At 43.0% G+C, this 24615-nt stretch overlaps 1 protein-coding gene across 2 annotated transcripts in view; it reads left to right on the top strand.

The window, feature by feature from the left end:
- Nucleotides 1-15609: 15609 nt before the first annotated feature.
- Nucleotides 15610-24615, top strand: part of CDH10 (cadherin 10) — a 120650-nt gene continuing 111644 nt past the window's right edge. For both annotated transcript variants that reach the window (XM_056854105.1, XM_056854104.1), the window contains exon 1: nucleotides 15610-15881. In XM_056854105.1, the coding sequence (XP_056710083.1) occupies nucleotides 15651-15881 (231 nt within the window). In that variant the 5' untranslated portion in view covers nucleotides 15610-15650. The remainder of the gene's footprint in view (nucleotides 15882-24615) is intronic.

Below are 24615 nucleotides of genomic sequence, written 5' to 3'. Positions count from 1 at the left end.
ATTAATTAATTGGCAAATATTCTGTTTGGTCCTTTGATAACATAAAGAGCTACACCAGCACTAAAGTCCCTCGTAATTATTTCTTTCATCCTTTTTTCCCCTGTTTGAAACAGAGCTCCTTCCTCAGTTACTTTTTTGAAAGCAAGTTTTTACAAGCTTCGGATACAAATCTTGACATGCAGTTTGGGTGATAATGGTGACTGATAGCTGAAGATCAGCTACCAAAGTTTAGGTTCGATATGCCCAGAAAATGGCCTCCTAGACTATGTTTCAGCATTCACCTTTGGACACCCACCTAGAGGGTTGCACAAAAACGGGACGTCTCATTTATTTCACTGTTGGTGATGTGCTTTGTGTGCAGTCCTATTGAATAGAAAGGTGGGTCCTGCTCATACAGAACCTCGTGTGTCTCAGAGCTTCTCCCAGCTTGAAATCATGGCTAGGGTTGTGCAAAATAAGAATAAGAATTCGGTAAATTTCGGGGTCCGGTTTATTGGGCCTGATTTTTTCCAGAAAACCTAAAATAAGCCGAATACCCATACTGGTAAAAAAAGTATTTCGGCTTTATTTCCGGGTTTACAAAAAAAAAAAAAAAGTTCATTATAGGGATTATTTTCGAAGCTCCTGTGGGGGCATTTTTGGAGGTAGAATTGCCAAATTTTTAGGGACTCTCCTTGCATGAACCCCAAAGTTTGGTGAAGATTGGGTCAGGGGGGTCTGATTTTATGGGGACCCGAACGGGTTGCTTACCCTTGTCCAAAGAATGTAGGAAAACTCAGTTTCCCATGAGTGCTTGCAATGGGCCCATGCATAGCATTGCAAGCATTCATGGGAAACTGCATTTTCCCATGATTCTTGGTTGAGGAAGAAGGCGGCCATTACAGGCTCTGAAAAGTACTTTTAAAATTCTCCCAGGGGCATATTTCGAGGTAGAGTCACCAAATTCTCAGTGTAGCTGCAAGGGACTCTCCTTACATGAACCCCAAAGTTTGGTAATGTTTGGGAAAGGGGGTGTGATTTTATGGTGTCCTGAAGGGGTCACCCCCCTCCATAAAGAAGCATTGTAAACTAGCCCAATCTTGTCAGATTTCAGGAGCTAAGCAGGGCCGGCCCTGGCTAGTATTTGGATGGGAGACCACCAAGGAATACCAGGGTCATTATGCAAAAGCAGACAATGGCAAAGGCAATGCAAAGGCAGCTTAGAAAGAAGGTGGTTAAGGGGAGATATGATAGAGGTATTCAAATTATGCATGGTATGGTGAGAGTGGACAGGCAGAAGCTTTTCTCCCTCTCTCATAATACCAGAATGTGGAGTCATCTGCTGAAGCTGGAGAGTGAGAGATTCAAAACTGATAAAAGGAACAACACATAGTTAAATTGTGGAACTCCTTTCCCCAGGGTGTGGTGGTGGCTGCCAATGTGGAAGGCTTGCAAAGGGGAGTGGACATGTTCATGGAGGAGAGGGCTTTGTCTTTCCCATATTTTCTTTGTGGAGACTCTTTCTCCATCCAGCCCTGTCAAGTGGGCATGATCATCCCTCAAGTATATCATCTCCCCTCCTTTTCAAATTGGATGGTCCAATAAGAGATCTCCCTAGGCTGTCCGTGTTTGTCAGCTTGCTTGTGCACACCCTGCCCCTATCACTTATTCACTCATCTCACTCAGGCCTTTCTCTTTGAAGTGGTAAACTGATATAAAACATACATTTTCTGATTTCTGGTGGGAATTCACAATCCAGACAAACATTCCCTGAAGATAGAAATTCAGCACATCAGGCAGAAGGTCGGGGTAGAATAATTCTCTCTAACATGATTTTTCATTTATGAGTGCCATCTATTACTTTACCTATTGGTGTTTCATAGGACTTTGTATAGTTTTATGGTTTTATCTATGATGATTTTATTGTATGGAATGTGTGTAGGCCGTGGAGTGAGGACGGGTACAAAACTAAATAAATAAATAAAATGTATGCATTTGCTTATTTATTTATTTATTTAATTTCTATCCTACCCCTCCCCAGCCAGGGTTGACCTCAGAGCCTCAGAACATAATGGAAGTATAGTACATGTAACATTCCTATGGGTAATACTTAATTTACATGCTGATAAATTGATTTAGTTCAGTCTACATGTAGACCTTCCTGGAATTTCAGATTTAGACACAAGCTGGGCCTATGATGATTTTTGTTTAGACCTCTTATACTTGATCATCATTGCCCCTTACCCAGGATCACTTTTAAAATATTGCTCTTGAGAAATATATGACTTTTTAATAAAAAAATACACACACATATAAATTGCTTTAAATGTTGTACAGTGGAGGTTCCCAGCATGGTGCCTGTGGGTGCCATAGTGCCTTTTGTGGTGCCCGCCAAGTGTTTTTTAGAAAGCGGGCAGGGCCAAGTGGGGCATCTGTCCAGCAAGGTTTCTCATGGGCCACTGGAGAATTGACTGGCTGTGCATATTTAAAGAAACAAAAACAAAAAACATTGCTTTGGCAGTTCACTGTGTGACTGTAAGCTATGGCAGCTATTTTCTGGCTGGTTCCGTCTCCTACAAAAACCATTTTGGGGATCCCTGCTATACAGCAATATCTAATGAGGTGCTGTGGAACCCAGGAAGGACGGTGCTGCTGCAGTCGTCTTCCTTGTGGGCTTCCTAGAGGCACCTGGTTGGCCGCTGTGTGAACAGACTGCTGGACTTCATGGGCCTGGGTCTCATCCAGCAGGGCAGTTCTTAGGTTCTTATTAGATAGTTAACCCATGAATGTTTTCAATTAACTTCATACGACTTTGCGACCAGAACGAATATTCTGTAACAACACTTTGGTTATGCAGACAAATAATCTATATAGGCTTCAGAAGACATCTTTTGTGAGTCTGATTTCTAGTTTATAGCTCTTCTTTTTGTTACAAATTACTCATGTGGAGAATGCAATCTTTCTTTGTAAAGCTCCTTAAGAGATCATTTCTTACTGGAATTCATGCAGATATAAGTATTTCTAATCTCTCTCTCTCTCTCTCTCTCTCTCTCTCTCACACACACACACTTTAATGAGACATACAACTGATTGATGTGAGGAACAAAATCAGAAACTATCTCCCATTAAATGCTTCAAGTTACTTCCATGTGATTTCTGAGTTAATTGTGGTGTAGTGAGCCAGTGTGATGTAGTGGTAAAGAGCAGTGGTTTGGAGCAGTAGTCTCTAATCTGGAGAACCAGATTTGATTCCCCATTCATCCCCATGAGCGGCAGATGCTAATCTGGTGAACTGGGTTGGTTTTCCCACTCCTACACATGAAGCCAGCAGGGTGACCTTGGGCTAGTCACACCTCTCTTAGAGCTGTCTCAGCCCCACCTACCTCACAAGGTGTCTGTTGTGGGGAGCTAAATCAGTGACTCTCTTTTGCTATGCGAGGACTCTTTCTCTGGAGTAGAACTCCTCACTTAGCAGAAGTAAGCCAATGGATCCAGAGTAGGGTTGCCAGGTCCCTCTTTGCCACCTGCGGGTTTTTTTTTTTGGGGGTGGAGCCTGAGGAGGGCGGGGTTTGGGGAGGGGAGGGACTTCAATGCCATAGAGTCCAATTGCCAATGCCATAGAGTCCAATTGCCAGTGGCTGTGAAGACTTCGGCGTGAAGCCATGTTTATTTAATGCAAGCTGCTAGGCACTAAGAAGAGATTGCTTTTTGATGCACTACTCATTGATGAACTTTGAGTTTCATTTTATAATCCTGCAAAGCATCTTGAGAACTCTGTTTCCAATTTTGCAAACACAGTATGTGCTATAGAAAATTGGACATATGTAAATGTTGTTATGTATGTTATGTGTAATTGTGTGTTTGTTTAACACTTGGTAACAGGTGGTGAGCACTTAGCTATTAAGTTGTAAATTGTATATTGCATTTTGTAGAATATAGAATAGTATTTTTAATCGAGTTGAGTCCTTGCTGTTTAATTTTGCTAGCCACACAGCTTACAGAAAAAGTGTTCTTTCCTGCCAGTACCTGGAGGCTGGCAACCCTAATCCAGTCTTGCGCATTCCCAACTGTTAATGCACCTGCATTAAAATAAAAATGTTTTCCCGATCCATTTTTGGTTGCTACTGTATTAGTTTTAGAAGATTGTTTGTTTGGAGTAGCGCCTGTTTAGGGAGAAGCAACTTTCTCCCTCCCACTCTTCGGAAATTTGACTAAACGCTTTTGGCCTCTCTTGCACTCCCTTTGTATTCTCCCTGAATTTTTAATGAGAAGAAATCTATATATACTTATGTGAATCTAAACAGAAATTCCACTTGCTTGAGCATTTTTATTTTTCTTGTTTCTCTCAAAATATCCTCCAATATTTTGCCTGAAGGAAAAACCTCAAAAACTCAAATTTCTTTGTAGGCTTTAGCAGAAATGATTATTTTTGTGCTAGATTAATGCAGTTTTGGAACTATAATATGTTGTGCAAGGAAAAAAAATACACGTGCCTCCCAAAAATATAGGCTGTATGATCCTTTTGGATAAGACCTGGTTTCATTTGGTTTGCTTCCTGATTGTGGATAGTCACCCCATAGAACCACAATGCACTCTGATCTTGCTTACAGGGATATTTTGCTGATTTATCTTATGTTTTGCTGATTTATCAGTTTTGCTGATTTATCTTATGTAACCCATTGCTATCAATACCATTATTAGGCTGTTTGTCATCCTTCTTTGGGTACCTGGTTTTTCTGGGTTGAGGTTTTTCTTCTCCTTTCTGTTTTGGCTTCTTCTTCTTCTTTTTTCATTTGGGATGTGTCAGGTGTTGAACTGAAAGACAGAAGAAGAGGCTCAAGGGTTTGGAAATTCTCCTTTTGGTAATGTTTCCTAGGTCTGATGACCAGCCAAGAATGTTGCCTTTGGTATCCTAGAGCAGAACTCCATCAGGAACTCAACTTGGAGGTTGACAGGAGGTGATATTCAGCTGGGAAGCATTCTGGCTTCCTGTAACCACAGTAGTTATTTCCTAGCATTCTGCACCCGACACTTGTCTGTAGGGTTGCCAACCTCCAGGTGGGGGCTGGAGATCTCTTGCTATACAGCTGATCTATAGGCAGCAGAAACCAGTTCCCCTGGAGAAAATGGCTGCTTTGGCAATTGAACAGTATGGCATTGAAGCCCCTCCCCTCTGAAAATCCTGCCCTCCTCAGGCTCCACCCCCAAAATCTCCAAGTATTTTCCAGCCTGGAGCTGGCAACCCTACTTGTCTGGGAGCTGCACGTAGCAGAGGTTGCACACTTCCCAAAGAACCTGGAATCCGAGGAGGATTTGGACAAATGTGATGAGCATTTGAGTTTAGGAACACAAAAACAAGGAAACTGAATACATATTGCAGTATTGGACAGCTCAGATTACTGTAGATACTTAGTAAAATAAGGATGTGAACAGTGGTTCCAAGAAATTCCGCAGGTCATATCAGAACTGATTTGGTTCCTTTCAGAATTCCTCTAATGTTTCACCTGGGGAAAAACTCCCAGAGTCCCGTCTAGTTTCACTTTGGTGGCAACCTACTAAAGCTGCCAACCTCCAGGTGGTGAAGGAGGAAAAAACACACCTCTGTACAATTATCTGGAAGATAAGGAACTCAGTACAGGAGCGAATATGTTAGAAAATAGCAAAATGTACTGAGTTCCTTAACCTCCAGGTGGTGGCTGGAGATCTCCCGCTATTACAACTGGTGTCCAGGCGACCAAGATCAGTTCATCTGAAGAAAATGGCTGCTTTGGAAGGTGGACTCTATGGCATTATACCCCACTGAAGTCCCTCCCCTCCCCAAACTCTGCCCTCCTCAGGCTCTACCCCCAAAATCTCCAGGTGTTTTCCAATCCGGAGATGGCAACCCTACAACCTAGAGTTGTGCAGAACTCTTTGGAAATGTCAACTTTGTTGTCTGCTGTGTGCTGTGAAGCAGCCCCATACAAAACTCTTAAATAAATACATTTCCCAGTCTTGGTGAAACTCTTTTGCTTTCCCTTGAACGTCGTCTGATGTTTCCGAAGAGTGCATTCTGAAGGTGCTCTGGATTTTTCCTTTAAGCAACTTGTGGTAAATATGGGCTCTTGGTACTAGTACCAACTACCAACCGATATGATAATTTACACAGGAAGCACTCCGCTTTTCATGTCCTTGCTTCTGCTTATCTTGGAGTCGATTATTTTCAAGAGGAGAGATGCTTGACAAAACTTGCCGGTTGACACCTGCCTGTCTGTGGGAGGGAACTGAGCCACGCTGCCACCGTCTAATTAGCAGTAATGGTATTCTCCATGCTTTCTGCTTGGGCTATAACACAAGCCTGCGTAGACAGCAGTGAACGCGTTATTAAATTACACAGTCCCCTAAGCATGCACCGTTCCTCAGCGCCCCGGTTCTTCATGCTTTGGTGAACCAATTCTGCTCTCTGACTCTGCCCACTCTTGATGAGCTGATGGCGGGGATTTAGGCACTTGCCAAGTTTTTCCGCTGTTTCTGTGTCCCTGATCAACTCGGTGGCTGGCTGGCTGGATGAAAGCACTGAAAAGGAAAGGCCCATCAAATTTGACTTGCCCTGCAGGGAGAAAAGGCCTTTTTATAGACGTTCAGCATCGTTCAGTGGAATTCACACTTCAGGGCAGGAATTTACCTGCAGGACATGAGAAATGTTAAGGCACCCTGTTCACGCAACATTAATCTAGAGACTGTTGACAACATAGTAGTGTTTTGTGTTCTGCCAGCCTTGAGACCACCATATAAATATCTTCCAAAGCTGCCTGCTGAACTGAATAAATATTAAATATTTTTATTTCAACGGTGCAGTTCTACAATTATTGGCTCCTATGATTAATGACAGTTTCCTCTGAATTTTTACACGGAACAACTTTTTCCATCAGGGCAGTCGCTTTCCAAGAATAACCGGAGGTACTTCTCGTGTTCTGATTTACCAAGAATCGCACAGTTAACACTTGTTTTAATTAACCAGTTGATTTCTGAACTCCCTTCCATTGTCTCAGTGAATTTAAGAAGCCACCTTGGGGACTGTCTACTTTTATGCATCGTGAGGTTCAGAATGTCAGGTTCGCTCAACAAAATCATCAATCAAAATTTCTGGATTCATGTACGAAAACTTCTCTGCCAAACAGAGATGGCAGCTTATAACCACAATTGCAGCAAGCACATGTGGCTTTCTTTCGTCATCCCATTTTCAAGGTACTCTTTGTAATTATACATGCAGTATTGGAAATGTAAGGAATAACATAAGTTAAGGATGTTGTAAAATATGCTGGGACCATACAAAAGCAGTCTAGAGCTGGGTGTCAAACTCAGTTGTTACGAGGGCCAGATATGACATAAATGTCACTTGGTTGGACTCTAAGAGAACTGTGACTAGCCCAAGGTCACCCAGCAGGCTGCATGTGGAGGAGTGGGGAAACCAACCCGGTTCACCTGATTAGTGTCTGCTGGCCATGTGGAGAAATGGGGAATCAAACCCGGTTCTCCAGATTAGAGTCCACCACTCCAAACCATCGCTCTTAACCACTACACTATGTTGGCTCTCTTCCATTTAAAAAATTGAAATAATTCTATCAGAAGCCAAACTTTACAAGCAATCTGCCCCCCCCCCTTTTCTGAAACTGTGGCAGATAATATGGGAAGGAGCACAGCAATAACAGGCATTCCACCCCACCCCCACCCATTTCTCTCAAGGTTTTTAAAATGAATGAATATTTATTAATAGTTGTTGCTGTTATGTGGCTCTGGGCTGTGTGTGGATAATGATAATTGTCATGTAAACCTCTATACTGCTATTTTGGTTTCACTAAGGACTGCCAGCATGATGAAGTATCAAGCCTTTTTCTTTTCCCAACTTCACCTAAGGTGTTGTGGGGCTTACTTCTGAATCGGGATTATACTATTAAGAAGATCACACTTATATAAATGCAGTAGAAAGAGAGAGAAAATGAAGAAAGAGAGAGTGTACGGACAATTAGTGTTACAAGAATTAAATACTGAGGTGTTTGAGTACTGGTGTTAAGGTACTTGCTGTTAATTGTGAAACTGATTCAAGCTTGCTTCTTGAGTCTTGAGGGTAAAATCCAAACTTAGAAGTGCTTTGAACAGAATGCGACAGCACAACAAAAAAAGACAAGGTACATTTGAATGCTCCAGATGACCAAGATCTAAGGTGGCCGAGTCCTCTGGTGGGAAAGATTTAGGGTGGGGATTGCATGCGCATGTCTGTGAGCAATGCGATCCCATTGCTTTTGGTTTACTTCCAGAAGCACTGCAACACAACATGATGATTTAATCCCCCCCTTATTTGAGTGGTAAATCATCCCATCATGCTGTGGGACTTCCGGAAATAAACTGGAAATGATGGGATCACACAGCTCACAGCTGCACGTGCAATCCTTGCTGTGAGCTGACCGATGGATTGGCAGATGATTGCCCACCATCCCAAGCCACCTGGGAACCCTACCAAGATCAGTTCCCCTACAGAAAATGGCTGCTTTGGAAGGGGGAGTGTATGGTGAACTGAGATCTTTCACCTGGAGATCAGTTGTAATAGCGGGAGATCTCGAGCCACCACCCGGAGGTTAAGCAAAGTGAAATAAGCACTGATGGCAAAAACGAAATCAAATATTTTAATTCAGAAAATCATCTCAAAGACACTATATATCAATAGAATACAATATATAAATGCAAAATGGAAATCCCAACAAAATGTGAACAAGGCCACATATAATTCCTAGCCTATGACATAGGAATCCTGAGCCGCGTGAAGTTGTAATCCCGGCGAAAGTCCACGCTCCCAGCGGATGCTTGCGAGGCGTGTCTTGCAAAGTCCCAGAAGTGCATTCCGCAGCTGCTAGAAGAGCACAATCTTCAACCGGGAGCAAACAAGGTTCACAGAAGGAAAGTGAACCTGCTAAATCCCAAGATGGGGATCCGGTGTAACACCCATTTTGCCATAGCTTTTTCCATAGGGAAATTTTTTTTTAGTGGCATAAGATGAATGTCTATCTCTAAATGAAATTAAATGAACGGGACTAATATTAATCCATATTGCTAATGTCTGAAAATTATATGAGAAATGTATACAAAATATACAAAATGAGGAATAGTTATTTTATACATACCACATTGCCAAAAGTACGTGACTGTGTAAGATCAGCTAATAGCTATCCGTTTGAGCCGCAAACCTTGCCTTCCTCAGGCTCCACCCCCAAAACCTTCCACTGATGGCAGAGAGGGACCTGGGAACCCTAGGTTAATACCAGGCCCTAAGCCATGCCCATGTTCTCCATGTTCTGCAGGAAGATGTTGTTTTAAGAGGGTAGGACATTGTTTGATGGTCTCCCCAGTGTCAAGTCAAGTGAGTCTATTTATATAGCCATAGGCAGTTACAAAGTATCCTAAAATATTTACAAAATTTAAGAAAACTAATTAAAAATTAGTTACAGGATAAAAAGTAAAACAATAGTTATCACACAATCACAAATTGCCGTGTCCCAGGACCAGAGAAGCAGGGTCAAGAGTGGTCCAAGGTCCAAGCCGTTTTATCTGTAGAGTTTCATTCTAAGTAGTATAAACGCAGTCCAAGAGAATAGTGAGGAGTCAATCCAGAGTCATAGGCAAACAGAGTTCCAAGGTAAAGTCACAAGGTGGTAGCACAAGTTGTTTCCATGTCCATCTGGATGCAAGCCTCTGCTTGACTCAGCACTCATTGCCAGAGGAGATTCATTATTTTCACTGTTGTCAGCTGGCAGTGCTCTTAGTTGTGCTTGCAACCTAGCACTTCTCCTATGCTTGAGTAGGACTGATCTACTCTTCCTGCATCGCTGCTCCAGAGGCTGTGGAGGGCTGCTGTCCGACGCAGGTGAGACCCCTGCCCTGGTTGGTTGTAGGCCCCGGGGGAACATTCATCGCTTTGTGCCTGCTCTGCCTGCAATGGTTCTTCCCTTTCACTGTCTGCTGCTTCCAGGTCTTCTTCCTCAGAGGAAGCCTCAGAAGTCTGACTCATGACACTGTCTGTTTATCTGTGTGTGTGTGTGTGAGCAAGAGGGAAAGGAAGGAGTGTGCATGTGTGGGGTCTTCCTGTGCTCCAGCACAACAGCTTCACTCATCCGAGCCAGGCCTTCTGAAGGTCCCAACCTGCCAATGGGCAAAATCAGCAACTTCCTACACCCATGTCCTCTCTAGGGTTGTGTAAGCCCTTGGCCCAATCTGAACCAAAAACCACATCAGAGACAGTCAGGTCCAAAGAAGTTGGTTTTTACTGGTCAAATAGGTTAACAGAGCATAAAGAAAAGGTGACAGCAATGGAGCTTGCTGGCTTGCACTTGGTAATATAAAAGCATGAAGAAAAGCAAGAGATTACAAAACACAAACAGCGCTGTGGTTCTCACAGCTTCAAAAGAGTTTAGGTATGCATAACAGTCCTTGAAGGCTGGTCAGTGGGAAAATGAAACAAACTGAGACACAGGCCTGACAGGTTGCCAACCTCCAGGTAATGGCTGGAGATCTCCTGCTATTACAACTGATCTCCAGCCGACAGAAATCAATTCCCCTGGAGAAAATGGCCTCTTTGGCAATCGGGCTCTATGGCATTGAAGTCCCTCCCCTCCCCAAACCCCGCCCTCCTTAGGCTCCGCCCCAAAAACCTCCCTCTGGTGGCGAAGAGGGACCTGGCAACCTACGTCTTTTCCGTTACAAAAGGCTTCGCAAAATTACTTGGATGAATTATTGGGGACTGTGGTCTGTACTACTGTGTATAGTTTGCTATGGGTTGGCTCCCATTGTGTAATTTTGCATCATTTAATGTGTCATGTTAATACTTATGCTTTGTTTTAGTTCTGCTTTTTAAACTTCTGGTTGGATCTACAATCCAAATCCTATTGTATTTTTTATTGGATGTTCCACCTTATCAATTGTATTGACTCATATTAAGCTACTTTGATTTAAATCAGTCCGCCCTGCTTTACTTTATTCTCATATATTTTCATCGTCTCCCAAAACAAACATTTTCCTGCATTCCTTATTTAAGGACTCTTCTGGTACTAGTTATTAGGAATTTTTCATGCAAAAAAGATAACTGTTGGTTTCGGCGATGCAGTCGACGTCCTGGCACTTAAGGTAGCAAACTGAACTCAAGCGGGGATCTGAGAAGGAGGGGAGGGATAGGAGAAGAGCGGGGAAGCGTGCCTGTTCACGCAATCCATTAAACAGCCTCGCCTGCCAAGTCAGTGTACATTAGCTAGTTTTGTAACTTCAACAAATTCCATCCAATCTTTCATTCCACTGACCTAATTTAACAAGAAGGAAATTCAATAACAACCGCTAACGTCAAAGAATTATTTCCCCAGAGAAATTTAACAACACTTTGACATCGAATTTGAATGTGCAAAGAGCAGAGTATACATGCCTATGTGACCAGGAGTGTGTGAGTGTGTGTGTGGTGGGGAGGAAGATTTGTGTAAAGACTATCTCTCAAACACAGGTATCCAAAAGTCTTCCAGCTGGTAAAAAAAATGGGGGGGGGGAAATCTATGGAGAATGCTGTGAATTGTACTTTTATTGCTTCATATCCTACTTTGATATAATTGAAGGTTTGCTGGGCTGAAATAGGTGACCAATGGAATTGGATACTTTCCCCTATATGCACATTAACAAATGCACATATATTGATAAATCATCTGCAAGGGGAATATTTGCCATAAGAAGAAGAGTTGGTTTTATATCAAACTGGCTTACAATCACCTTATCTTCCCCTCCCCACAAAAGGCACCCTGTGAGGTAGGTGAGACTGAGAGAGCTCTAAGAGAGTTTTGACTGGCTTAAGGTAACCCAGCTGGCTTCATGTGGAGGAGTGGGGAAACCAGCCCAGTTCACCAGATTAGCATCTGCTGCTCATGTGGAGGAGTGGGGAATCAAACCTGGTTCTACAGAATAGAGTCCACTGCTCCAAACATAAACATAATCTATGTCCCAACATTCATGAGTGTGAAAAAGGCCATCAAATCACAGCTGACTTAAGGCAACCCAGTAGGGTTTTCAAGGCAAGGGACCTCAGAGGTGGTTTGCCATTGTCTCCTAGGCATAGCAATCCTGGTATTCTTTGGTGGTTTCCCATCCAAGTACTAGCCCGGACTGACCCTGCTTAGCTTCTGAGATCTTCTGAGATCAGGCTAGCCTGGGACATCTAGGTCAGGGCCCTGACGTTCATACGCTTACCAAAAGAGCCTTGTGTGCAGCAGTGCGTTGAAGCACACAAGCATCTGTCCCACTGAACAGATGGTTACCACAGTAATGTTTTGTAGCTGTAGACAAATGAAGGGTGTGTCTGCCTGGAATCAGTTCCATCTCAAAGAAGAACTGGTTTTTTTATGCCAACTTTCTCTACCACTTAAGGGAGAATCAAACTGGCTTCCAACCACCTTCCCTTCCCCACAACAGACACTCTGTGTGGTAGGTGGGACTGAGAGAGCTCTAAGAGAACTGTGACTAGCCCAAGATCACCCAGATGTCTTCATGTGTAGGAGTGGGGAAACTAATCCAGTTCACCAGATTAGTGTCCACCACTCATGTGGAGGAGCAGGGAATCAAACCCGTGTCTCCAGATCAGAGTCCACCACTCCAAACCACCGTTCTTAACCACTACACCATGCTGGCTCCTAGAGCTGAGGGCAGAGATAATTTATTCAGTAACGTTCACATAGGGTTTGATCCAGCCACTTTTTTGGCTCAGTCTTGGGTGTAATTCTCCTCCTTATTACATCCCCCATGCCACATATTCATGCAGGTCCCATGATTCCAAGAATGCCTTTTTGAGGGGTCAAAGGGGTTCCCTCCTTTTTTTTCTTCAAAAGTGTGTGTGTGTATGCATGTATGTATGTGGAGATTTTGGGATGGAGACCTTGGTGGGTACAATGCCATAGAGTCCACCACTCAAAGTATCAGTTTTCTCCAGGGGAACTGAACTCTGTAGCCTGGAGATGAGCTGTAATTCTGGGGGGTCCCCAGGTCCCGCTTAGAGGCCAGCATCCTTAATCTAAATTCAAGGATAGTTTGGGAAGGCAATGGCAAACCACCTAGTAAACATAGTCTGCCTAGTAAACATTGTGATGTGACGTCACTCCATGGGTCAGTAATGACCCATTGCTTGCACAGGGGACTACATTTATTTTTACCTTTACCTTTATAGTTTCTTTTCCAGTCTGTAAATCCTTTGGTACAGAACATGGCAGGTCAATTTGGCAGATCTGTCCATTCTCCAATGCTTAGGAGATGTAGGTATTTTGGTTGAAAGCTTATGAATGGCATTGATAGCCATCTGCAGGTATTTTGTGGAGCACATATACTACAGTGTGGTGTAGTGGTGAGAGCCAGCATGGTATAGTAGTTAGGAGCAGCGGACTCTAATCTGGAGAATTTGGTTTGGCTCCCCACTCCTCCACATGAGCAGCGAACTGTAATCTGGTGAACAGGGTTGGTTTCCCCACTCCGACACATGAAGCCTGCTGGGTACCTTGGGCCAGTCACAGTTCTCTCTGAACCCTCTCAGCCCCACCTACCTCACAAAGTGTGGGGAGAGGAAGGGAAAGCAATTGTAAGCTGCTTTGAGACTCCTTAAAGGAAGACAAAATTGGGGTATAAAAACCAACCTCCTCCTCCTCTTGTCAGCCCAGTGAATGGAGAATTACACCCTTCTAACGCCCTTGAAGTCAGTGGGTATATAGAATTGCAATAAGTGGTAATTGTCACAGTGACTGGGGGGTTGCCATAACAATGGGTCACATTTTAATCACTAATACATCAAAGGTTCCTCGATGTCAATTCATACACAGTTAAGGCTTATTATAGCTAAGATATTATTTGGATGAGATAGTGCCTGAGTTGTAACCACGGGCTTCTTTTTCATCTACATGTACATAGATAAAGCTGATTTCCCTGGTTTCTTATAAAGTAACCAACTTCAGCAGAAACAAAACAACTCATAATTGGCATGTTATCTTGGATTCCAATCTTTGTCATTCAAGCTGTTACCTTCACTATATACACTGTACCCAAATGTGCTGTGAAGGAAGATAATCAATTGCCTTAAAATTAAAATTTCACAGAGTGATAAATAATTTACCATTTGCTGTAAAGCGTAATGACTCATTTATAAGTTCAGATCTACGCAAACATGCATGCTTCTTTCACCTGTTTTAGCATGAATATACTTTTAGGTGATGCAATTCAGATGAGTTATTTAGACAATATAAGAGTAAAGCAAGAAGTAAATGAAATGGTAACCATTATTTGAAAAAATAATAATATATACCCTACTTTTTTTCCCAATCATTGGGACTGAAAGTGCCTTACATAATTAAGAGCTGCTGTAATCTCAATCTCCAAAAATGCAATATGAATAGCAAGAGAGCAAGCCATTTACTACACATCACAGCAAAATAATAAAAAATACTTAGCATTTTTATAGTTCTATAGACTGTTCCAAACATTTACTGTATCAGTGATCAGTACAACAGTCTTGCAGGGTAGATCATATAAAAGCCAACTCTTCTTCTTCATCATCGGACTGTGTTATCTGACATGAAGTAGGGAACCCAGTTCTGACTTATGTGTTCCGTAAAGTATGAGTGGGATTTTCAAACGTTGAACCTTCTCCATGCAGAGTATATGTTTGACTACCAGCATTTTCTGTAGTGGTAATTTACACAATTGAAAGCGGTGAATGTGTTCTCATTCTAAACCAGCTTTGATTAATGCTGTCTTAGTTACAAATGCAGAAGAGGTCTCTCTGTTCTCCCATTTAAGGCTGACTTCCTCAGCTACAGCAGTTCTTGCTGAAGAACTCTGCATCTTAGGAACTTTCTCTATTAGAAAGTTTGCTTCTTGTCATGTTGTATTTCTTCCGATGCATGTGATGTCCTCTTTTGTCATTTAAAGCACCCTAGGGAACTGGGATTCCTCTATTTCTGTGGTTGCGAAAACTGCCTTTGCATTAGCCTTTAAGTGCCCCTTGGTAACAAGATTAATAAAACACTGGGTTACTTGTAAGTCAAATCAGGCAGAAAACATTTCAAGTAAAGACCGTGGTATTTAATATGTAAGTGCTAATGGTATGAATCCACCAGTCTCCTTGATGAATGTTCTCGGAAATCTTATATTCAGAAGTTAAAGGGAGGGGTGATTCTACGGGGAAACGAGCATTTATCTGCACAACTCATATTTTTTTTCCTGGGGATTTCATGTTCCACTAAGCTGCTGAATGCATTTTGTGAACCTCTGATTAGGTGACAGTTACTAGATAACCTTTACAGTTGCTACATCAGCTGTTTGTTTTAAGCTCAGGGGGAAATCACCAATTTGCTGTATGATTTTGCAGTTACACTGCCAACAACAATGTGAAATCTCATGCCGACAAAAGGCAAGTTTCTCCAGGTTGCAGTTATATATATGTACATGTGTACATTTTTCTTTCTTCTTCGCTTTTAAGGTTTCAGCGATGCATAGACGCAAGGCGAGCTGTCACAAAGTGCTTGGATGTGTGTGCGGCTGAAGTGGGAACGAAAACATATTCTACAGCAACGAGCCTTCTCCATCCTGCAGCCAAAGGCATTGGAAAGGACAATCAGAAGTGAAAAACTATGGTGATACAACAGGTCCTGCTGCTGGTGCTGCTCTCTGTGTGCCTGTTGCACCCCTGTTTGACTGCAATGGTGTTCACCAGGACTGCGGACCACCAGCCAAAAAGCTTTGTGACCCGTGGAGCAGGGAATGACGGGAAAGCGTTGCACCGCCAGAAACGAGGCTGGATGTGGAACCAGTTTTTCTTGCTGGAGGAATATACGGGGTCAGATTACCAATATGTGGGCAAGGTAGGTCTTGCAGTATCATGCTGGCTTTTATTCCAATGCCTTGCAATAATTTAATGAGAAGAAATTGTCTTTGGGGGGAAATGTTTGATATGCAGCCTGGGGTGGGGGGAAGTTCTGCCTTGAAACAATCTAAAGGTTTTGAGGGTTAGATTTGCCAGCTCTGGGTTGGGAAATACCTGGAAGTTTTGGGGGTGGAACCTGAGGAGGGAGGGACCAATGGACCATAATGCCATAGAGTCCTCTCTCCAAAGGAGCCATTTTCTTTAGGGAAACTGATCTTGGTCATCTGGAGATCAATTGCAATAGCAGGAGAGCTCCAGGTACCACCTGAAGGTTAGCAACCCTATTGAGGGTAGAAGTTTTTAGTTTAAATGTGAATGGTCAAGGGAGAACCAGATATTTCATGTGTATTTCTGACTTCATGGATGCCAGTGCTGCGTTTCCTTTGAGTTCAGGATAGCAAAGTTCTTCCCCACACCTATTGGGTAAAAACATTTTCTCTCTGTATTGCTTGTATTATTTGTATGCATGACTCTGGAACATAAAATGTCCTCTGCCTTCCAGTCTTGACTCTGTCACCTTGGGAGAGAGTGACCCTCACTAACAAAAGTGGTGGGAAAGGGATTTTAGCAGTAAACATCAGAAGGATTATTAATTTCATGAATGAAAGAGTTTTATGGTCTATAAAAGCTTAGATGAGGAAAGGTCAACCCCTTCTCAAGTCGCTGCACCTGGCTTGGGCCTCTTGAATCCCTATCCTAAGCACATTTACTCCAAAAGCAATCTAGATGGTTTCAGTAGAACTTGCTTCAAAATATGTCTGTATAGGATTGAAGCCTTGGTCTAGTGCAGGTGTCCCCAACCTTTTTGAGCCTCCGGGCACTTTTGGAATTCTGATACAGTGAGTTGGGTGCAGCAACAAAATAGCTACCAGAAAATAGCTGCCACAAGGGGTGGGGGGTGGGGTGGGGGAGCCAGCCACAAAATGGCTGCCACAGTTTACCTCCAGTCACACTGTGAAAATCCTTGCATTGCATCCTTGCATTTAAAAAAAAATCTACACAGCCAATAAATCTCCAATGGCCAATCAGAAGCCTTGCTTGCATTAAAGGAAAGTAGCAGTAAAGCTGAACATCTATGGCCTTACTGAACATGCATTCTAGAACAAGGCAGAGAACTATCTAAAGTGTGTGTGGGTTTGGGGCCAGGTAGGCAGGGGTTCCTCGGCAGATGAGTCAGTATGGAAAGGGTTCCCAGATGGTAGAAAGTATAAAAACCATCAAAGCTGGAGGAATATGCTACAGACAACACTGGCTTTGCATCGAAGTCCTCTCTATGCCTTTTCTTACCCAGAAGATGACATTATGGTGCACGCTAGAAGGCCAGGTTGTCCCCTCTGGTGACATCATTCACTGTGTGGGATTTTTCCAGCCCCCAACATCCAGTGAAGGTGTTTGCACCTTATAAAGAAGCACTCAGACAGAATGTGTGAATTAAACAAGCATCTTCTTCTTCATTTATGGTTAAGGCAGTGATACTATTAGGATTGCCATCTCTGGGTTGGGAAATACCTGGATATTTTTGGTGGTAGAGCCTGAGGAGGGTGGGGTTTGGAGAGGGGAGGGTCTTTGAAGCCATAGAGCCCTATTGCCAAAGTGACTGTTTTCTCCAGGGGAACAGATCTATATTGGCTGGAGATTAGTTGTAATAACAGGAGATCTCCAGGTAGTACCTGAAGGTTGGCAACCCTAATTGTATGGGCTATGAAGGCCAATCCTGTCAATTCTGACTGGCAGCAACTCCCCAAGATGTGAGGTGGTTTTTCACATCATCTATTACCTGATCCTTTGAAAACTGGAGGTGCCAGGTGTACCATTTTTGCTCTTTTTATGAGATTCCTTATATGTAACATCTGTCAAAGCACCTCTCTGTAGTTGACAGGTGTTAAGCTGTCTCCTTGCTTTCCAAAGGCTCTTGCCTTAAAATTCTGAGTTGGACTTCAAGAACAGGATGGCTCGGTTGTATATGGTAGAATGACAGAACGATCAGTGAGTGGGGGCGGCACCGAGGTTAGGTTGCCAGGTCCCTCTTCACCACCAGTGGAAGATTTTTGGGATGGAGCCTGAGGAGGGCAGGGTTTGGGGAGAGGAGGGACTGCAATGCCATAGAGTCCAATTGCCAAAGAGGCCATTTTCTCCAGGTGAACTGATCTCTATCGGCTGGAGATCAGCTGTAATAGCAGATCTCCAGCTACTACCTGGAGGTTGGCAACCCTAACTGAGGTAGATCCTCCACTCTAAACAAAACAGTTGTTTTCATTTAAACAAAAAATGAGTTTCTTTAGAAGTAAAACAGCATAATAGTTTCTGTGTAGTTCATAAGCAGAATGGATTTAGATAGGTACAATTCTTCTTTCTCCAAAGTTCCCTGAACAGAGCTAACCACAAAGGCTTATTTTCTCACTTGTCATCTAGGCTAAACTTCCATAACGCTTAATTTCTTAACGCCGCTTATGCTAATAATGTCCACGAAGAACACAGATTTCTCCCACAGCACTTCACTCTTCACCCACACAACTCTCCCCCACACAAAGCCTCTCAGGACCAACCAGTCAATTCTGCCCCGTCAGGTACAGCTACTATCCCATCATGACACACTTCAATCACCCATCCAGCCCCCTCATTCTTACTCTATAGGTTTGCCTTTATAAACCATAGCAACATACCTATAAAACCCCACATTAAAACAAATAAACATAACACACATACAATATTTACATATGAAAACACCACACCAGGGATTGAACCTGGGACGTTTTGCATTAAATGTAGAGGCTCTACCACTTCTAATGAATAGGGTTGCTAGGTATCTCTTTGCTACTGTCATAGGGTTACTAACCTCCATTTACTAGCTGGAGATCTCCTGATATTACAACTGATCTCCAGCCAATAGAAAGAAGTTCACCTGGGGAAAATGGCCGCTTTGGCAATTGAACTGTATGGCGTTGAAGTCCTTCCCCTCTCCAAACCCCACCCTCCTCAGGCTCTGTCCTCAAAACCTCCCACTGGTAGTGAAGAGGGACTTGACAACCCTATACCATCGGGAGGTTTATGGGGTCAACCCTGAGGAGGGGAGGGTTTGGGGAGGGGAGGGATTGCAATTAGGGTTGCCAACTGCCAGGTAGTAGCAGGAGATCTGCTAATTCAACTGATCTGCAGCCGATAGAGATCAGATCACCTGGAGAAAAATAGCCGCTTTGGCAATTGAACTCTATGGCATTGAAGTCCCTCCCCTCCCCAAACCCCACCCTCTTTTTTACCTGGAGGTTGGCTATCCTACTAATGAAACTGGTAATAAAATTAGGCTCTGTTCTGGAAGTTATTTGTTTATTGATGCCTAGATTTGAGGACATTTTCACTTGTTCGGCCTGGTTGACGCTCCCTTGGAAAAACATTCCGTTGCAATCCATGGGCCACTTCCAAGCATGTGCATTTTGTACTGGGGTGCTAGGTTGTAGAACATCACTAATGCTGGGAACTTATTCAGACAGAGCTATTCCAGAGGGCTGTGCTCAGCACCCTCTGCTCATTTGGAGCCATTCAGAGATAGCCAGAAGGCTTTGTGTTCATGTGCAAATCTCTTAGCAGGGGTTATTCATGCACATTGAAAATCTGGCATTTGAAAGAGAAGATCTCTCCTTCTTTCAGCAGTTCCTTTCCATACTAATTACCACAGTATTTCTGCATCTAGAATTTCTTTTTTTATGCTTTTGAATTCCCTCAGAAGAAGTAAAAAAAAAAAAAAGCGGGGTATTTACTATATGTAGGAGATTCTGGCTCCAAAAACATTTAATTTATGCCACATTACCCTGACTAAATATCCACATCATTTTATGTTGCCTTGCTCAAGAGCAGACTCTCCACTCAAATAACCGTATGTAATGAATGGTTACATGCTAGATTACATATGTTTTATTAATTCAGATAGACCAAATACAATAGAAAAAAAATCATTTTGGCCTTTTCTATGAAGAAAGTTTATGAAAAAATCAATTTATTGAACATTCCAGACCTACATACAAACTTTGACCATTCTGAAGTCAGATTTTTTCCTCTTCATACATGCAGGCTTTATAGACAATGTGAGGGGGGGGAGCTGCACACTTCTCCATAAAGATCTGGATCGATAATTCTTAACCCAGTAAAATGCAAGTTCAGACCACTGCTGCCTTCTTTGACCATGGAATAGAGAAGAGCAAATGTTTTGTGTGTCTAGTTTGCCATCAAGTCACAACTGACTTATGGTGGCCCCATAGGGTTTTCAAGGCATGAGATGTTCAGAGGTGGTTTGCTATTGCCTGCCTCCACTTCATGACCTTGATATTTCTTGGAGGACTCCCATCCCAATACTTGCCAGGGTTGAGGTGAGACTGTGTGACTGGTCCAAGTTCACCCAGCAAGTTTCCATGGCAGAGTGGGGATTCAAACCTGGGTTTACCAGATCCTAGTCTGACACCTTAACCACTACACCATGCTGCCTGACATAAAGGGAAAAAATGAGGTGTTTGGTGGTGCAAGTGCTGTCAAGTCACAGCTGACTTATGGTGACCCCGTAGGGCTTTCAAGGCAAGAGATGTTCAGAGGAGGTTTGTCATTGCCTGCCTCCCTGTCACACCCCTGGTATTCCTTGGAGGTCTCCCATCCAAATACTAGCCAGGGTCGAGGTTGAGAGTGTGTGACTAGCCCAAGATCACCCAGCAAGCTTCCATGGCACGAGTGGAAAATCAAACCTGGTTTTCCAGGTCCAAGATCAACACCTTAACCACTACACATGAAAAGTCACATCCCTTTTGTAGATAAATGTCCTCATCTTTTAGGGAATGATCCAGATGAACAAAGCATTTTCAAGTAATTTTGATTTCTGTGGGAAAGAGCTTACTTAGCTCTCTCCCACTGAATCAGTAAGACAATGTGTTTAACTTTGGTTGCAAGTTCTTTACTTAGTGCCTTACCTAGTGAGGTGTACAGGGCTCAAGTGAACACACAAGGAGAGGGCACTGCTGTGTAGCCAGAAACCAAATGGAGGTTTTCTGGCATCCATCTTTATGATAAACTCCAGAGCCAACTGGGCAAGATCAGGCTTGTCTGCCTGCCTCCCTTTAGGCTTATGCCAAGTACAACCTAGAACAATAAGACAGAAATCCACCTTCTTTAGCATATATTTATCTTACTCCTACAGCTGATAAAGAAACCCCAGTAATCTCCTCAATAATTCAGGGAACCTGGAATCTTTACTCAGCATAGCCTGATGTCCAAACAAACCCATCAAGTCGCCAAACAGCCATGAACCAAGCCCCTCCGAATCCGCCTCTCCTTCCTGAAATACATCTCCCTTCATTTAGAAATCTATAGCAGAACTTAATCAAGAAAACTTAGGTATTGTTCCTATCTCCTGTCTTTTCTCACTCAGCTAATCAAACAGCAATCAAGACTTTGTCCACCAGAAATGTCTGATTACCGGTGACTTCATACTGCCCCAGGATACATTTCAGGTATAAATATCTCCCCTTTGGGCCATGGCAAAGTGTGGCCGTTTTCTTGGATCCACAACATGTGCACCCTGTACTTGCGTGTACAGTTCTTATAGCCTTCCCTATGAAAAGTGCTGGTCATTCCTCGCTCCACACAGCTGCTTCTCTGGGTGTCGCTCCTCTGATCAATAACTATACTTTCCCCTGAGAACCTCACATCCTTGTGTCCACCCCCTCCTACCTTGTATTTCCTACTTCTTGAATGTATCAGGATTTGTGCATTTTGCTACGTGTACACAAATTGATAATTTTTAATAAAACCCTTAAAAATAATAAAAAGCTTGGTTACTGGGAACATTTCACTGATGTGCTCATCCCTGTAAAAATAGGTCTGAAAGATTCCTGATGCCAACCCATTTGCAAAGCTCTACCAGTCTCCTAGCTAATTTCCCCCAATAAAAGGAGACCTCTCTATTTGGCCTAACATCTGCATGGGCTGAGAGAGTTCAGAGAGAACTGTGACTGGCCCAAAGTCACTCACTCAGCAGGCTTCATGTGAAGGAGTGGTGAATCGAACCTGGTTCTCCAGATTAGAGTCTGCCACTCTTAACCACTACACCATGCTGGCTCTCTATTCACAATATACATGGTAAAAAATACATATATTATTTAACACTGTAATTCTAAAAAGACTTTTGGAAGTAAACACCATTGAATAGACCTGCGTAGGATTCTGAGTAGACCTGCTTAGGATTGCTCTATAATAAATGTATAATGCTGATTTACAGATGTATAAAAACACTGAAAAATATGTACATTTTACAGGGAAAAAATAGTGTAAGCAAGAATGAAAACCCTCTGCAGATACTTCATTCCATTCATAGGGTTGCCAACCTCCAGGTGGTGGCTGGAGATCGCCCATTATTACAGCTGATCTCCAGCTGATAGAGATCGGTTTACCTGGAGAAAATGGCTGCTTTGGCAATTGGATTCCATGGCATTGAAGTCCCTCCCCCTCCCCAAACCCTCCTCAGGCTCCACCCCCAAAATCTCCAGGTATTTCCTAAACTAGAGCTGGCAACCCTATCAATTCATGTGAACCAGGAGCCTGCAAATTGTATGGATCGGAAGCATAACCCACTCTGAGCCCGGCTTGGCCAGGAATTGAGGGCAGGCTATAAATATGAAAAAAAAAATACATAAATATGTGAGCTTGTTGATTCGTGTGAACTGGGCAAAATCTACAAGGCGGAGCTTACATGTATCGCACTCCCAATATGTGTGGCTGGTGGGCTCCCAGTTCATGTGAATGGGGTAGAATATCTGCTGAGGGGGGTGTCATGGTACAAATATAAAAGATCGCTGAGTCCTGTAATCTGGGTTCCAGTTTGCACAAGGCAGAAGCAAGCTCACGCAAGCACTTTCAAAATCCAAGCCAGCCTGCACCTCCTTTATAGCTTGAGGCTAGATGGCTTTTGGAAAGGGGGCACAGTAGAAGTTTTTCTGTGGGTACACATTCTGTATGCTATTTAAGTGCTTAGACTCGTTTCCCCTCCATGAAATGTGCCGGAGGGGAAATTATTAAAAGGATTGAGAGATAATGAGGTGCTGGTGCTCAAGGAAGAAAGCAGAGCATTTCTCATTCATTAACACTTAAGAAACATGGCAGTGGGTAGTGGTGAAATTCTCGAGGACAACCGTTATTTGTTGCTAAGTGAAAGCCAGTGTTAATAATTAACAATTCCGATTAACACCTCCAAGCTGAGAGCTAAACTAACTTCTTTAGTCATTGCTCTGGTCCACTCTCAGCTTACTTAAAAATATTTTTTTTAAAAAAAACTCAGATTAAATTGTGAAAGTCAGTGTTAATAATCAACAATTCTGATTAACACCTCCAAGCTGAGAGCTAAACTAACTTCTTTAGTCCTTACTCTGGTCCCACTGGTATATTTTTAAGCTTCCTTAAAAATAAGCTTCCTTAAAAATATACATTTTAAGCTTCCTTAAAAATATACATTTTACAAAAAAAAATCCTCAGATTAAAGTGGGTTTGTTTTGAACAATCATAAGGAACAACAGACACCGTCTTGATGGCTTTGTTTCTTAATAACTCCTTCAATTCCTAGGTTAGTTCATGGCTATTAGTTAAAATGGATACTAGTCATGGTGCATCCCTATTCTCTCCAAGATCAGAGGAGCATGCCTATTATTTTGGGTGCTGTGGAACCCAGGCAGGATGGTGCTGCTGCAGTCTTCATATTTGTGGGCTTCCCAGAGGCACCTGGTTGGTCACTGAGTGAACAGATTGCTGGATTGCACGGGCCTTGGTCTGATCCAGCAGGGCCTTTCTCATGTTCTTATGTAGTTTTCTTTAAGATAAAGGTAAAGGTCCCCTGTGCAAGCACCGGGTCATTCCTGACCCATGGAGTGACGTCACATCCCGACGTTTACTAGGCATACTTTGTTTGCGGGGTGGTTTGCCGGTGCCTTCCCCAGTCATCTTCCCTTTACCCCCAGCAAGCTGGGTACTCATTTTACCCACCTCGGAAGGATGGAAGGCTGAGTCAACCTTGAGCTGGCTACCTAATTTTCTTTAAAAAGGTGAAGGTAAAGGTCCCCCGTGCAAGCACCGGGTCATTCCTGACCCATGGGGTGACGTCACATCCCGACGTTTACTAGGCAGACTCTTCCAAAAGGGGTGGGGGAGTGGAGCAATGCTTGATCTAGCCAAGGCAGTAAATTTCAAACTTTTTGAAGGGGGACCCACTTCTAACCTGACTCAGTGGGCTTTTCTGCATGGGTTTTGTTCGACGGTTCTGGCCCCTTACCACTTCAATTTATCCCCCTGATTTCTGCATTCATTTTTATACCTTTAATTTTCACTTTTTTTGTTTCCCTCTTTCCCCCAGCTGTTCTAAGCTCATTTTTACTCTGATTTTTTTCTAGAAGCAGGTTTTTCGGTCCGCTTTTCCCTAATGCATAATGTTTCTATTGGTTTTATTTGTCCCACCCACCTCCAGGCCACTTTTCAGTCATTGGACAGTTGTCATTGTTAAACAATTCCCCCTCCTCCCCAGCTGAGGTTTTTTTTTTTTTTTTTAAGTAGCTCTAAAATAGTGATATAATGCTATAGTGTTGCAGTCATAGTTTAAGCAAGTTTTTGGAATTCCCAGCAAAAAAAACAAAAACAAAAAACAGCAAGTA

Source organism: Euleptes europaea, chromosome 8 (assembly GCF_029931775.1).
Source record: "Euleptes europaea isolate rEulEur1 chromosome 8, rEulEur1.hap1, whole genome shotgun sequence".
In the NCBI taxonomy this organism is placed as follows: Eukaryota; Metazoa; Chordata; class Lepidosauria; order Squamata; family Sphaerodactylidae; genus Euleptes; species Euleptes europaea.
Note: the sequence above shows the minus strand (reverse complement) of the source record. Positions and strands in the feature narration are given on the sequence as shown.